This window comes from Mustela erminea, chromosome 11 (genome assembly GCF_009829155.1).
Source record: "Mustela erminea isolate mMusErm1 chromosome 11, mMusErm1.Pri, whole genome shotgun sequence".
Taxonomy (NCBI): domain Eukaryota; kingdom Metazoa; phylum Chordata; class Mammalia; order Carnivora; family Mustelidae; genus Mustela; species Mustela erminea.
This window is the reverse complement of record NC_045624.1, coordinates 85,354,541-85,368,709: the sequence shown is the minus strand read 5'-3', so window position 1 is coordinate 85,368,709 and position 14,169 is coordinate 85,354,541. Positions and strand designations below refer to the sequence as shown.

General features: G+C 36.3%; 1 protein-coding gene across 5 annotated transcripts in view; it reads left to right on the top strand.

The window, feature by feature from the left end:
- Positions 1-14,169, top strand: part of FBXL13 (F-box and leucine rich repeat protein 13) — a 247,282-nt gene that overhangs the window by 94,127 nt on the left and 138,986 nt on the right. For all 5 annotated transcript variants that reach the window (XM_032306078.1, XM_032306079.1, XM_032306081.1 and 2 more), the window contains exons 8-9: positions 103-198; positions 8,349-8,481. In XM_032306078.1, the coding sequence (XP_032161969.1) occupies positions 103-198; positions 8,349-8,481 (229 nt within the window). The remainder of the gene's footprint in view (positions 1-102; positions 199-8,348; positions 8,482-14,169) is intronic.

Sequence of the window (14,169 nt, the reverse complement as noted above, 5' to 3'; positions counted from 1 at the left end):
CTTATCATCATTAACAACAACCCAACAAAAAAGGCAAGTGGCAGAGTTGCACGCAAATTCACTTAATTTTCAAGATTGTGTATTTCTCTTCTTTGTGTTTAGATTTTCGCCTACCTCACTTTAAGAGATATAATAATATGTGGTCAAGTTTGTCACTCCTGGATGCTGATGACACAAGGAAGCTCATTATGGAATAGTGTGAGTAGACACTACTTGAAGCTGTGTTTTTACTGTAGTTCTTAAAGGAGAACAGCCTGCTATAAAGTCAACTGGCCTAGGGACTACTTTTTTCCCTGCTCCCCCCATTGGGCCACAGAAAGTAGGTGCATTTGTTTTTCTTTTGCCCAGGCACAAGCCCAATGGACAACATAGAAAGATAACAATGTTATTTTTAAGACAGATACTAACAGTATTTTCTAATTTACATGGTAGAAATAAATCAAATATTCTTTTTGGAAGGAAACCTAGCTCCATTATATTTGAGTAAGATTTAACATTGTCTAACTCAGGATGCTGCTGAGATAAATTGAGGAAATGTAAGTAAAGTGCTTACTATGGAGTCTGGCACGTAAGCAGCACTCAATAAATATTAGCTGCTATTATTCGTTCACAAAACATAACAAAGTAGCACAAAATATGTAGTAAAAGAAAAAAGACTGAGCATGAAATGGGGCTAAACTATACAACATTAAAGAAGGCTTGTTTGATATTCTTAGGGTGTCTGCATGTACACAGATACACATACACTCTGGCATTTTCTAATATGGACTTCTAGGCTGGTACCTCTTTACTATTCTTGTCATTGTACTATTTTTATACTATTCTTGTAAACTAGAATGTCTCAATTCAATGAGATACTGGGGAGAGATCTCAGCCAACCACAAAAAACAAGCATAAATTTTCCTTGTTGACTTCTCTTTTCTGTTCCTTGGATGATACTTTAATCTCTGTAGTCATTTATGCCATCAACCAATGTTGCCATGGCAACAGTTTCCCTGTTTCCTAATGTCCCATCAGTAGCTGACTTTACCACCCCTCCTTAATAGCCAACGATTAGAGGAATAATGACATCATGTGCTCAGACTGATCTATGAGTAGATGGCTGGAACCCTTCAACAAAAATTCCAAAAGTTAGACAAAGAAATTAAGGTGCCATTCGTAAATCAAGTCAACATCTTGATGTTCCATTCTTGGCTTTACTATTCCACACTCACCTTGAGCAACAATGGCAAGAAGAAAACATACTTCTGTCTCAGCTAACCCATCTTGGCTTCCAAATGTAATATGCCTGCCTTAAGTTTACTTCAGAATGCATCAGAATCATCTGAAGGGGTTGTTAAAACAGATTGCTGACTGCCAAACCTAGAATTTCTGACTCAGTAGATTGGGGGTGGGGCTTAAGAGTTTGTATTTCTAACAAGTTCCTGGGTGATACTGATGCCGCAGTTCCCAGGACCATACTTTGAGAATCACTGGTTTAAAGTAATAAATCTCTTTCTTATGTGACATATTGGGGATGTTAGTTTTTGCTTTGGAAAACCTGTAAGAATAAAAAAATGAATCCAAGTGATCAGAAAGAGAAAGATCATGTACAATATTAAGATCAGAACAAATCCTGCAGAAGCCTTGCAGGAAAAGCTGGCACTTTTGCCCAGAGACCTCACTAGGTAAAGCTGGAGAAAATATGAGCACATGTCAGTGAAAAACAAAGCCTGGATAGGAATTTAAGTTTCTTTATGTTCAGCAAATTTCCCTCTCCACAATTCTTCATTGTTCTTCATCTTCTATTAGTTTTACCTTCATTTGTGAGTGCTCAAATATGGTACAACCATAACAAACATTTTAGCACAAAGAATATCTTTGTTCAGATGGCAATGAGAGATTGGAAGTTCATAAACGTAATCTTTAAATTTTCATTTATATATTTTTAAAAATTAACATAGAATGTATTATTTGTTTTAGGGGTACAGGTCTCTGAATTCTCAGTCTTATCCAGTTCACAGCACTCACCATAACACATACCCTCCCCAATGTCCATCACCCAGACACCCCATCCCTCTCTGGCCCCTGAAGCCCCAGCAACCCTCAGTTTGTTTCTTAAGATTAAGAGTCTCTTATCATTTGTCTACCTCTCTTTTATCCTGTTTCATTATTTTCCCCTCTTCCCTCATGATCCTTAGCCTTGTTTCTCAAATTCCACATATCAGTGAGATCATATGATAATCATCTTTCTCTGATTGACTTATTTCACTTAGCATAATACCCTCTAGTTCCATCCACGTCATTGCAAATGGCAAGATTTCAATTTTTGGTGGGTACATAATTTATATGTATATGTATGTATACACACACACACACATACATATATATATATATATATATATATATATACACATACATACATATATATATATGGCTTTTCCCATGGTTTGGTATTGTGTGTGTGTATATATATAAACAATGTATATATATATATATATATATATATATATATGGCTTTTCCCATGGTTTGATATTGTGGACATTGTTGCTATAAACTATAAATACTGGGGTGCAGGTGCACCTTAGGATCACTACATTTATGTCTTTGGGGTAAATACCCAGTAGTACAATTGCTGGGTCACAGGGTAGCTCTATTTTAAACTTTTTGAGGAATCTCCATACTATTTAGCAGAGTGGCTACACAAGCTTGCATTTCCACCAATAGTGTAAGAGGGTTCCCCTTTCTCCACATCCTTGCCAACATCTATTGTTTCCTGACTTGTTAATTTTAGCCATTCTGACTGGTGTGAGGTGGTACCTCACTGTGGTTTTGATTTGTATTTCCCTGATGCCAAATGATATTGAGCATTTTTTCATATGTCTGTTGGCCATTTGTACGTCTTCTTTGGAGAAATGTCTGTTCATGTCCTCTGCCCATTTCTTGATTGAGTTATTTGCTCTTTGGGTGTTGAGTTTGATAAGTTCTTTATAGATTTTGGATACTAGCCCTTTATCTGTAAGTCATTTGCAAATATCTTCTCCCATTCTGTCAGTTGTCTTTTGGTCTTGTTGACTGTTTCCCTTGCTGTGCAAAAGCTTTTTATTTTGATGAAGCTCCAATAGTTCATTTTTGCCCTTGCTTCGCTTGACTTTGATAATGTTTCTAGGAAGAAGTTGCAGCAGCTGAGGTCAAAGAGGCTGCTTCCTGTGTTCTCTTCAAGGATTTTGATGGATTCCTATCTCACATTGAGGTCTTTCATCCGTTTTGAGTCAATTTTTGTGTATGGTTTAAGAAAATTGTCCAATGTTATTCTTCTGCATGTGCTGTCCAATTATCCCAACACCATTTGTTGAAGAGACCACCATTTTCTGGCTATTCGGGGTCTTTTTTGGTTCCGTATAAATATTAGGATTATTTGTTCCATTTCAGTGAAAAAAGTTGATGGCATTTTGATAGGGATTGCACTGAATGTGTAGATTGTTTTAGGTAGCATAGACATTTTCACAATATTTGCTCTTCTAATCCATGAACATAGAAAGTTTATCCATTTCTTTGTGTCTTCCTCAATTTCTTTCATGAGTATTCTATAGTTTTCTGAGTACAGATTCTTTGTCTCTTTGGTTAAATTTATACCTAGATACCTTATGGTTTTGGGTGCAATTGTAAATGGGATTGGCTCCTTAATTTCTCTTTCTTCTGTCTTGTTGTTGGTGTAGAGAAATGTAATGATTTCTGGCATTGATTTTATATCCTGACACTTTACTGAATTCCTGTATGAGTTCTAGCAGTTTTGGGGTGGAGTCTTCTGGGTTTTCCACATAAAGTATCATATCATCTGCAAAGAGTGAGAGTTTGACTTCTTTGTCAATTTGGATGCCTTTTATTTCTTTTTGTTGTCTGATTGTGTGTGGTGTAAGGAAATGGTTCAGTTTCATTTTTCCGCATGTTTCTGGTTCCATATAAATTTTAAGATTATTTGTTCCATTTCTTTGAAAAAAATGGATGGTATTTTGGTAGGAATTGCATTAAATGTGTAGATTGTTTTGGTAGCATAGACATTTTCACGATATTTGTTCTTCCAATCCAGGAGCATGGAACGTTTTTCCATTTCTTTGTGTCTTCCTCAATTTCTTTCCTGACTACTATATAGTTTTCTGAGTACAGATTCTTTGCCTTTTTGGTTAGGTTTATTCCTAGGTATCTTATGATTTGGGGTGCAATTGTAAATGGGATTGATTCCTTAATTTCTCTTTCTTCTGTCTTGTTGTTGGTGTAGAGAAATGCAACTGATTTCTGTGCATTGATTTTATATCCTGACAATTTACTGAATTCCTGTACAAGTTCTAGGACATTTGGGGTGGAGTCTCTTGGGTTTTCACATAAAGTATCATATCATTTGCAAAGAGTGATAGTTTGACTTCTTCTTTGCTGATTTGGATGCATTTTATTTCTTTTTGTTGTCGGATGGCCGAGGCTAGGACTTCTAGTACTAGTTGAATAGCAGTGGTGATAATGGACATCCCTGCCATGTTTCTGACCTTAGGGGAAAAGCTCTCAGTTTTTCCCACTGAGAATGATAGTCTCTGTGGGTTTTTCACAGATGGCTTTTATGATATTGGGTTATGTACCCTCTATTCCTACACCGTGAAGAGTTTTTTTTTTTTTTTTAAAGATTTTATTTATTTATTTGACAGAGAGAAATCACAAGTAGATGGAGAGGCAGGCAGAGAGAGAGAGAGGGAAGCAGGCTCCCTGCTGAGCAGAGAGCCCGATGCGGGCCTCGATCCCAGGACCCTGAGATCATGACCTGAGCCGAAGGCAGCGGCTTAACCCACTGAGCCACCCAGGCGCCCACCGTGAAGAGTTTTGATCAAGAAAGGATGTTGTACTTTGTCAAATGCTTTTTCTGCATCTACTGAGAGTATCATATGGTTCTTCTCCTTTCTTTTATTAATGTTTTGTATCACATTGATTGATTTGTGGATATTGAGCCAACCTTACAGCCCAGGAATAAATCCCACTTGATTGTGTTGAATAATTCTTTTAATGTACTGTTGGATACTATTAGCTTGTATCTTAATTAGAATTTTTTCATCCATGCTCATCAGGGACATTGGTCTGTAATTCTCCTTTTTGATGGGGTCTTTGGGTTGGGATCAAGGTAATGCTGGCCTCATAAAATGTGTTTGAAAGTTTTCCTTCCATTTCTGTTTTTTGGAACAGTTGCAGAAGAATAGGTGTTAATTCTTCTTCAAATGTTTGGTAGAATTCCCCTGGCTCTGGGGTCTTGTTTGTTGGGAGATTATCTTTTTTTTTAAAGATTTTATTTATTTATTTGACAGACAGAGATCACAAGCAGGAAGAGAGGCAGGCAGAGAGAGAGGGGGAAGCAGGCTTTCCACTGAGCAGAGAGCCCAATGCGGGACTCGATCCCAGGATCCTGGGATCATGACCTGAGCTGAAGGCAGAGGCTTTAACCCACTGAGCCACCCAGGTGCCCCCTTTTGGGAGGTTTTTGATTACTGTTTCAATTTCCTTGCTGGTTATGGGTCTGTTCAGGTTTTCCATTTCTTCCTGGTTCCATTTTGGTAGTTTATATGTCTCTAGGAATGCATTTATTTCTTCCAGATTATCAAATTTGCTGGCATTTAGTTGCTCATAGTTTGTTTTTATAATTGTATTTCTTTGATGTTGGTTGTGATCTCTCCTCTTTCATTCATGATTTTATTTATTTGGGTCCTTTCTCTTTTCTTTTTGATAAGTCTGGCCAGAGGGTTATCTATCTTATTAATTATTTCAAAGAACCAGCTCCTAGTTTCATTGATTTGTTCTACTATTCTTTCAGTTTCTATTTCATTGATTTATGCTCTGCTCTTTATTATTTCTCTCTCTTGCTGGGTTTAGGCTTTCTATGTTGTTCTTTCTCTAGCTCCTTTGGGTGTAGGGTTAGGTTTCGTACTTGAGACCTTCCTTGTTTCTTGAAAAAGGCTTGTATCGCTATATACTTTCCTCTCAAGACTGCCTTTGCTGTGTCCAACAGATTTTTGAACAGTTGTGTTTTCATTATCATTTGTTTCCATGAAATTTTTCAATTCTTGTTTAATTTCCTGGTTGACCCATTCATTCTTGACTAGGATGCTCTTTAGCCTCCTTATATTTGGGTTCTTTCCAACTTTCCTCTTTTTTTTTTTTTAAGATTTTATTTATTTATTTGACAGAGAGAGATCACAAGTAGGCAGAGAGAGAGAGAGAGAGAGAGAGAGAAGGAAGCAGGCTCCCTGCTGAGCAGAAAGCCCAAATGCAGGACTTGATCCCAGGACCCTGAGATTATGACCTGAGCCGAAGGCAGAGGCTTAACCTACCAAGCCACCCAGGTGCCCCCAACTTTCCTCTTGTGATTGAGTTCAAGTTTCAAAGCATTTTGGCTTGAAAATATGCACAGAATGATCCCAATCTTTTGGTATCAGTTGAGACCTGATTTGTGACCCAGGATGTGATCTATTCTGGAGAATGTTCCATGTGCACTAGAGAAGAATGTGTATTCTGTTGCTTTGGTATGGAATATTCTGAATGTGTCTGTGAAGTCCCTCTGGTCCAGCATGTCATTTAAAGGCTTTATTTCCTTGTTGATCTTTTGCTTAGACGATCTGTCCATTTCAGTGAAGGGGGTGTTAAAGTCTCCTGCTATTATTGTATTATTATTTATTTTTATTTATTTATTTGACAGAGATCACAAGTAGGCAGAGAGGCAGGCAGAGAGAGAGGAAGGGAAGCAGGATCCCTACTGAGCAGAGAGCCTGATGCGGGCTCAATCCCAGGACCCTGAGATCATGACCCAAGCGGAAGGCAGAGGCTTTAACCCACTGAGCCACCCAGGAGCCCCTATTATTGTATTATTGTCGATGTGGTTTTTTTAAATTTTGTTATTAGTTGGCTTATATAATTGGCTGCTATGTTACAGGCATAAATATTTATAATTGTTAGATCTTCTTGTTGGATAGACCCTTTAAGTATGATATAGCTAGTCCTTTATTATATTATATACAGTTATATAGATGTTATAGTTTTTGGTTTAAAATCTAATTTTTCTGATATAAGGTGTGCCATCCCAGCTTTTTTTTTTTTTTTTTTTTGGAATGTCCATTAGCATGGTAAATGGTTTTCCACCCCCTCATTTAAATCTGGGAGCATCTTTGGGTCTAAAATGAGTCTCCTAGAGACAGCATATTGTTGTTATTGTTTTTTTTTAATCTAATCTGATACCCTTTTGATTGAGGGATTTAGTCCACTTACATTCAGGGTAACTATAGAAAGATACGAATTTAGTGCTATTGAATTGCCTTAGGGTGACTGTTACTGTATATTACCTGTGTTCCTTTCTGGTCTATGTTACTATTAGGTTCTCTCTTTGCTTAGAGGACACCTTTCAATATTTTTTTGTAGGGCTGGTTTGGTAATTGCAAATTCTTTTAATTTGTTTGTCCTGGAAGCTTTTTATCTCTTATTCTATTTTCAATGACAGCCTAGCTGGCTAGGCTGCATATTTTTCTCATTTAGTACTCTAAATATATCATGCCAGTCCTTTCTGGCCTGCCAGGTCTTTGTGGATAGGCCTGCTGCCAATCTAATACTTCTACCATTGTAGGTTACAGACCTCTTGTCCTGAGCTGCTTTCAGGATTTTCTCTTTGTTTCTGAGATTTATAAATTTTTCTATTAGATGTTGGGGTATTGACTTATTTTTATTGATTTTGAGGGGAGTTCTTTGTGCATCAATGTAATCTCTTAGCTGAAAGAAATGATTGATGTCTGAAAGACATGATTAATATTATGATATCAATGCTATTGTTTATCAACTGGCCCCAGCCACTAGGAGTTCCCAGAAATCTCTGTGCTCTTCAATATTACATGCAATCAGCCAGGTACACTCAGGTCATCTCTCCTTTCCCCCAGACCTCCCTCCTCAAATTGAGTTAGGAGAAGACCACTCTAAACTTCTCACTCTAAAATGTCTTCCCCATAGTCAAGAACTTAACACATTGTCTATGCTTGTGAATAGAGAAGGAGGCACCCATTAATAATGAAGTTGGATGGGTTCATTGACCCTGAAGTGGGGGGCTCTTGCCCTCCCAGCTGTTGACCTAGATTAGACATTTGGAATCTGTTTGTAATTAAACCTGGAAATGACCATGAACAAAAAAAAAATCTGTTGGTAGTTAAACTCCCAAATGACCATAAAAACAAAGAAATGAAGAAGTGAGAGATGAGCTGAAGACATTTGTTTCTTGATGCTTTTAAAATATTAAAATTTTTTGCATGCAAAAGATCTTTCTCGTTTCTTAATGTCTTTGGTTTACCCTTTTTAGATTGATTTTTCTGCAGTAAAAAATATAATCACAGATAAATATATAGTGTCAACTTTGCAAAGGTGGCGTCTAAATGTGCTGCGTTTGAATTTTCGTGGTTGTGTTCTCCGACTGAAAACCTTGAGATCTGTCAGTGAGTATGTTCATTACAACTCTTTGTCTTGCTTCCCTGTTTTTAACTGAACAAATATGAAGAAAAATATAAATGAAATAGAAACTGCAGTTATAGTCATAGGCCATAAGAATGCCAATCATAAACATTTAAAATGCTTATAACACAGTCAGCTCTTACTGGATTTTATGCTCTGGGAATTAGTACTTTGTTCATTCTTATAGACTGCTTTTTTTGTCTAGCATTGTGTCTACAAATCCTCAATTCATCTTCTAAAAAAAATATAAGAATATATTCTCAATTTAAAAATTCTAAAAATAGACAGTAAAAGGAAAAACTTCCCTTTATCTCCCTCAAACCCATTCACTTACTCAAAGGTACTCGATGTAAACCAATTTTCTGTTTTTCCAAAATACATTTACATATATGTTATTAAAAATACACAATTAAAATTTTTAACATGAAAAGGATCATATTGTTTTATATTTTCTTTTATACTCTAGAAATTTTCCATGTCAGTTTATATAGACTTATGAAATTATTTTAAATAACTAAACTCATTTTCCATACCAAGGATATAGCATAATTTATTTAACTTTCTTCCTCTTGATGGACTTGGAGGTTATTTTCATTTTTTTCCAAACTACTTTGTACTTTCATTATAACATTTGTCTTTAACTGTCTTAGCCAATCTGAGTTGCTATAATAAGTTTTACAGACTGGGTGGATTATAAAGAACAGAAACTTATTTCTCACAGTTCTGGAAGCTGGGTATCCAAGACCAGGGTACCAATATTGTTTTAGAGAAGGCACTCTTTCAGGTTAGAGACCCTCATTGTCTTCCTGTAGCCTCACATGACAGAAAAAGGGAGTCAGAGATCTCTGGAGTCCCTTGCATAACGGCACTAATCTTATTCATGAGAACTCCACCCTAATTATGTCCTGAAGGCCCTCTACCTCCTCATACCATCAACATGGTATAGGGCTAAATTTCAACCTATGAATTTTGGTGGTGAGAGCATAACCAGTCCATTGCATTAACCCATATATTGTTTAAGGTACAATTTTTAGTGTCCATATTTCTGGAAATGAAAGAAAAAATGTATTTTAAAAAATATACAATCATACTGATTTCAGGTAATAAGAATGCCATAAACATATGTAGAAATCAGCATGGATGCGTCTAGAGAAAAATGAGTGAAAGTAACTTGCAGAATAACATATATAATTTAAGACCATTTGCATATAATTTTTCAATGTGCAAAATAACAATATACTTCATATTTTGAAAGATTTTCAATAATACATACATATATATGTGTGTATATATGTAAGATTTTTTTATTTATTTGAGAGAGAGAATAGAGAGCATGAGAGGGGGAAAGGTCAGAGGGAGAAGCAAACTCCCTGCTAAGAGAGAGCCCAGTGTGGGACTTGATCCTGGGACTTTAGGATCATGACCTGAACTGAAGGCAGTCACTTAACCAACTGAGCCACCCAGGTGTGCCCCTCAATAATATATTTTTAAGGGGACATACACATATATAGAAAAATACAAAAAGGATGTATGGGAATGAAAATTTCAAATGTAAGGTAATGGTTACCCTGAGGTGGACAGAGTTGAATGAAGTGGGGAAAAGGTTCACAAAGAGTTTGTTTGTTTGCTTCTTTCTTTCTTTGAGGGAAAGTGTTGGGGGCAGGGCAAAAGGAGAAGAAAAGAGAGAATTGCAGGCTCCACACCCAGCACAAAGCCCAAAGCAGGGCTTGATCTCATGACCCTGAGATCAGGACCTGAGCAGAAATCAAGAGTCAGATGCTTAACTGACAGCTACCCAGGCACCCCAAAGAGTTTCAAAACTGTACATTTTTTTAATTGAAAAAGTAAAAATATACCAAATGGGATAATTCTGACTGGCTGCTGATGGTGAAAAGAGCTATAGTTTTTATATGATGCTGTTGTACTTGATCATATATTAAAGTGTCTTCTTGGTTTTAATACTTAGCCCATTGATTCTTTTGGATTTTCTAAGCAGATCATTTATTTCAATTCATTCCTATTCTTACATCTTTTTCTTTTTTTTTTTTTTAGCAGCAAGGATACGCAGCCATCTTGTCTTATTCTTTAGTCTTTTTTTATATTTTTAATGAGAATAGTGTTAATATTATTAGATCTTTTATTTCTGGGATACACCCTATATAGGGATATAACACTATTCCCTTTTTTTACAGCAGCCATTTTTGCTTATTCCTTATTCAATCTGGCCATGTCTGCCTTTAGATTTTAGGAACTATTAATTTCTGATCCATCAATACCATTTCTACTTTGTTTTACAGGGATATTACAGATTTTTGAAAAAAAAACCCATTTCTTTGAATTTGGATAGGAGAGGAAAGCTGAATATGTGCTTAGTCTGCCATCTTGAATTAATGTATAATTTATTAGTAATAAAGAATTAACAAAATAATTGTAAAATTTAATGTGCTAGCCACCCAGTTTATAGCAGCATTATCTACAATAGCTAAATTATGGAAACTGCCCAAGTGTCCATCAACTGATGAGTGGATAAAGAATATGTGATAAATAAATACCCTGGAATATTACTTAGTCATTAAAAAAGAATGAAATCTTGCCATTTGCAATGACATGGATGGAACTAGAAAGTACTATGCTAAGCAGAATAGGTCAACCAGAAAAAGACAAATACCATATGATTTCACTTATGTGGAATTTAAGAAACAAAACAAATGAGCAAAGGGGAAAAAGAGGGAGAGAGAGAGACAAACTAAGAACAGACTCTTAACTATAGAAAACAAACTAACGGTTACCAGAATGGAGTTAGGTAGGGAGAGTGGTGAAATAGGTGATGGAGATCAAGGAATGCACTTGTGATGAGCACTGGGTATTACATGGAAGTGTTTAATCACTGTACTGTATACCTGAAACTAATTACACTGTATGTTAACTAACTGGAATTTAAATAAAAACTTCCAAAAAATGTGCTAGCCACACAAACTCATTCTCTGTCTCTAGAAAAATGGACTATTTAAAAAATCTGTTGTTTGAAGAAAGAAAATGGACTCAAGATGCAACATTCAAAGTTTTGGTTTGACCTAATATTTTCATGTTAGCAATGGTGGTTGAACCCTGGGGTGAATTTCTGAGAAATAAGGGCACTTATCTCTGGAAGATTTCATTCCTAGTTTGTTGAATTTTTTTTTTAAACATAAAAGGGTGTTGAATTTTGTCAAATGCTTTTTCCACATCAATTGAAATTTCTTCCTTCATTCTATTTTATATATATATATGTATATATATACACATATATATATATATATATATATATATTTTTTTTTTTTTTTGGATGGACAGAGATCACAAGTAGGCAGAGAGGCAGGCAGAGTCAGAGAGGAGGAAGCAGGCTCCCCACTGAGCAGAGAGCCCGATGCGGGGCTCCATCCCAGGATCCTGGGACCATAACCTGAGCCAAAGGCAGAGGCTTTAAGCCACTGAGTCACCCAGGTGCCCCCACTGACTGATTTTTGTATGTTGCACCACCTTTGCATTCCTGGGACCAATCCCACTTGTTCATGGTGTATAATCCTTATTACATGCTGCTGTATTTTCTTTGCTAATATTTTGTTGGGGATTTTTGCATCTATATTCAAAAGGAATATTGGCCTGTAGTTTTCCTTTCTTGTGAGGTCTTTGTCTGGCTTCTTTATTTGGGTAATACTGGCTTCACAGAATGGGTTACGAGCTATTTTCTCCTTGTCTATATTTTAAAAGAGTTTGAGGACTGGTATTATTCTTTAAAAGTTTAGTTGAATCTTCCACTGAAGCCATCTGGTCCTAGGCTTTTCTCTGTTGAAAGTGTTTTGATTGTTGATTTAATATCCTTATTTGTTATAGACCTATTCAGATTTTATGTTTCTTCTTGAGTCAAGTTTGATAGTTTGTACGTTTCTAGGAATCTGTCAGTTCCAGGTAGGTAACCTAATTTGTTGAGGTGCAATATTTCTTAGTATTATCTTATAATCCTTTTTTATTTCTGTGAAACAAGTAATAACACATGTACTTTCATTTCTAATTTTAGAATTTTTAGTCTTCCCGCTTGTTTTTCTTAATCTGTCAAGCTATAGCTTTCTTAATTTTTGTTGATCATTTCAGATAACCAACTTTTTAGTTTTTTTATTGTAATAAAATATACATAACATAAAATGACCATTTTAACCATTTTAAGTGTACAGTTTTGTAGTACCAAGTGTGTTCGCATGGTTGTGGAATCATCATCACCATCTTCCTCCAGAACTTTTTAAGAGATTTTATTTATTTACTTGAGAGAGAAAGAGCAGGAGTGGGGGGAAGGGCAGAGGGAGAGGGACAAGCAGACTCCCCACTGAGTGGGGACCCCCCCCAATGTGGGGTTCAATCTCAAGACTCTGAGATCATGACCTGAGCGAAAGTCAGATGCTTAACCAACTGAGCAACCCAGGCACCTCCAGAACTTTTTCAAAAAGTGTTTTTTTTTTATGAGGAGGTGGTGATGCAACATGGGGGCTTAAGTGGGTAGGAGAAGAATAAATGAAACAAGATGGGATTGGGAGGGAGACAAACCATAAGTGATTCTTAATCTACAAAAACAAACTGAGGGTTGCTGGAGGGAGGGGGGTTGGGAGAAGGGGGGGTGGGGTTATGGACATTGAGGAGGGTATGTGCTTTGGTGAGTGCTGTGAAGTGTGTAAACCTGGCGATTCACAGACCTGTACCCCTGGGGATAAAAATATATGTTTATAAAAAAATAAAAAATTTAAAAAAAAAAGTGTTTTTTTTTCCACTTACAAAACGGAAACTCTGAACCATTAACTATTAACCACCCCCCCCATTTCCCCTTACTCCCAACCTGTGGCAACTACCATTCTACTTTCTCCTTTTATGGATTTGACTACTTCATATAAGTGGATTCATTCCATATTTGCTCTTTTGAGCCCAATTTCTTTCATTTAGCATCATGTCTTTAAGTTTCACCCATCTGACAGCTCATATCTGGATCTTCCTCCTCTTTAGGAGTGAAAAATGCCCTGTTAGCTGTATATATCACATTTTGTTTATCTCTTCATCCATCAATGGACACAGGTTGCTTCCACTTTTGGCTGTTGTGAAACAATGCTGCTATGAACCTGGGTGTTCAAACTAGTTCAAAGTAGATACTTTGATTTGTATTGATTCTATTGGTTTTCTATTTTCTATTTTATCCCCACACCAATATTTATTAACCTGCTTGCATTGGATTTTCTTGCTCTTCCTTATTTTCTTAAGGTGGAAGCTTAGGTTATTGATTTGAGGTCTATATTCTTTTAAAATGCTGGCATTTACAGCTATAACTTTCCTAGTTTTTTTTATGTTTCCCCATAAATACCTGTTCTGATGCCTAGATCCAAAGTCTGCTGGGAAGTTTGGGATGGAGAGGAAATGGGCAATATGAAGGTGCACTTTGTGTAGAGAATACAGAGAGGGCCAAACAATAAACAATTCTGTACTATGCAATGGCATATGTTCTTTGCATCAGATAATGATATATCTTATATATATATATATAATATATTTCATATATTGTATCATATATAGAGATAGATGGATCTTAGGTAATTAGTCCAAGATAGCCAAAAATACTGCCTTAGGGTTTTTGATATTTGGGGGTTTACTTAAAA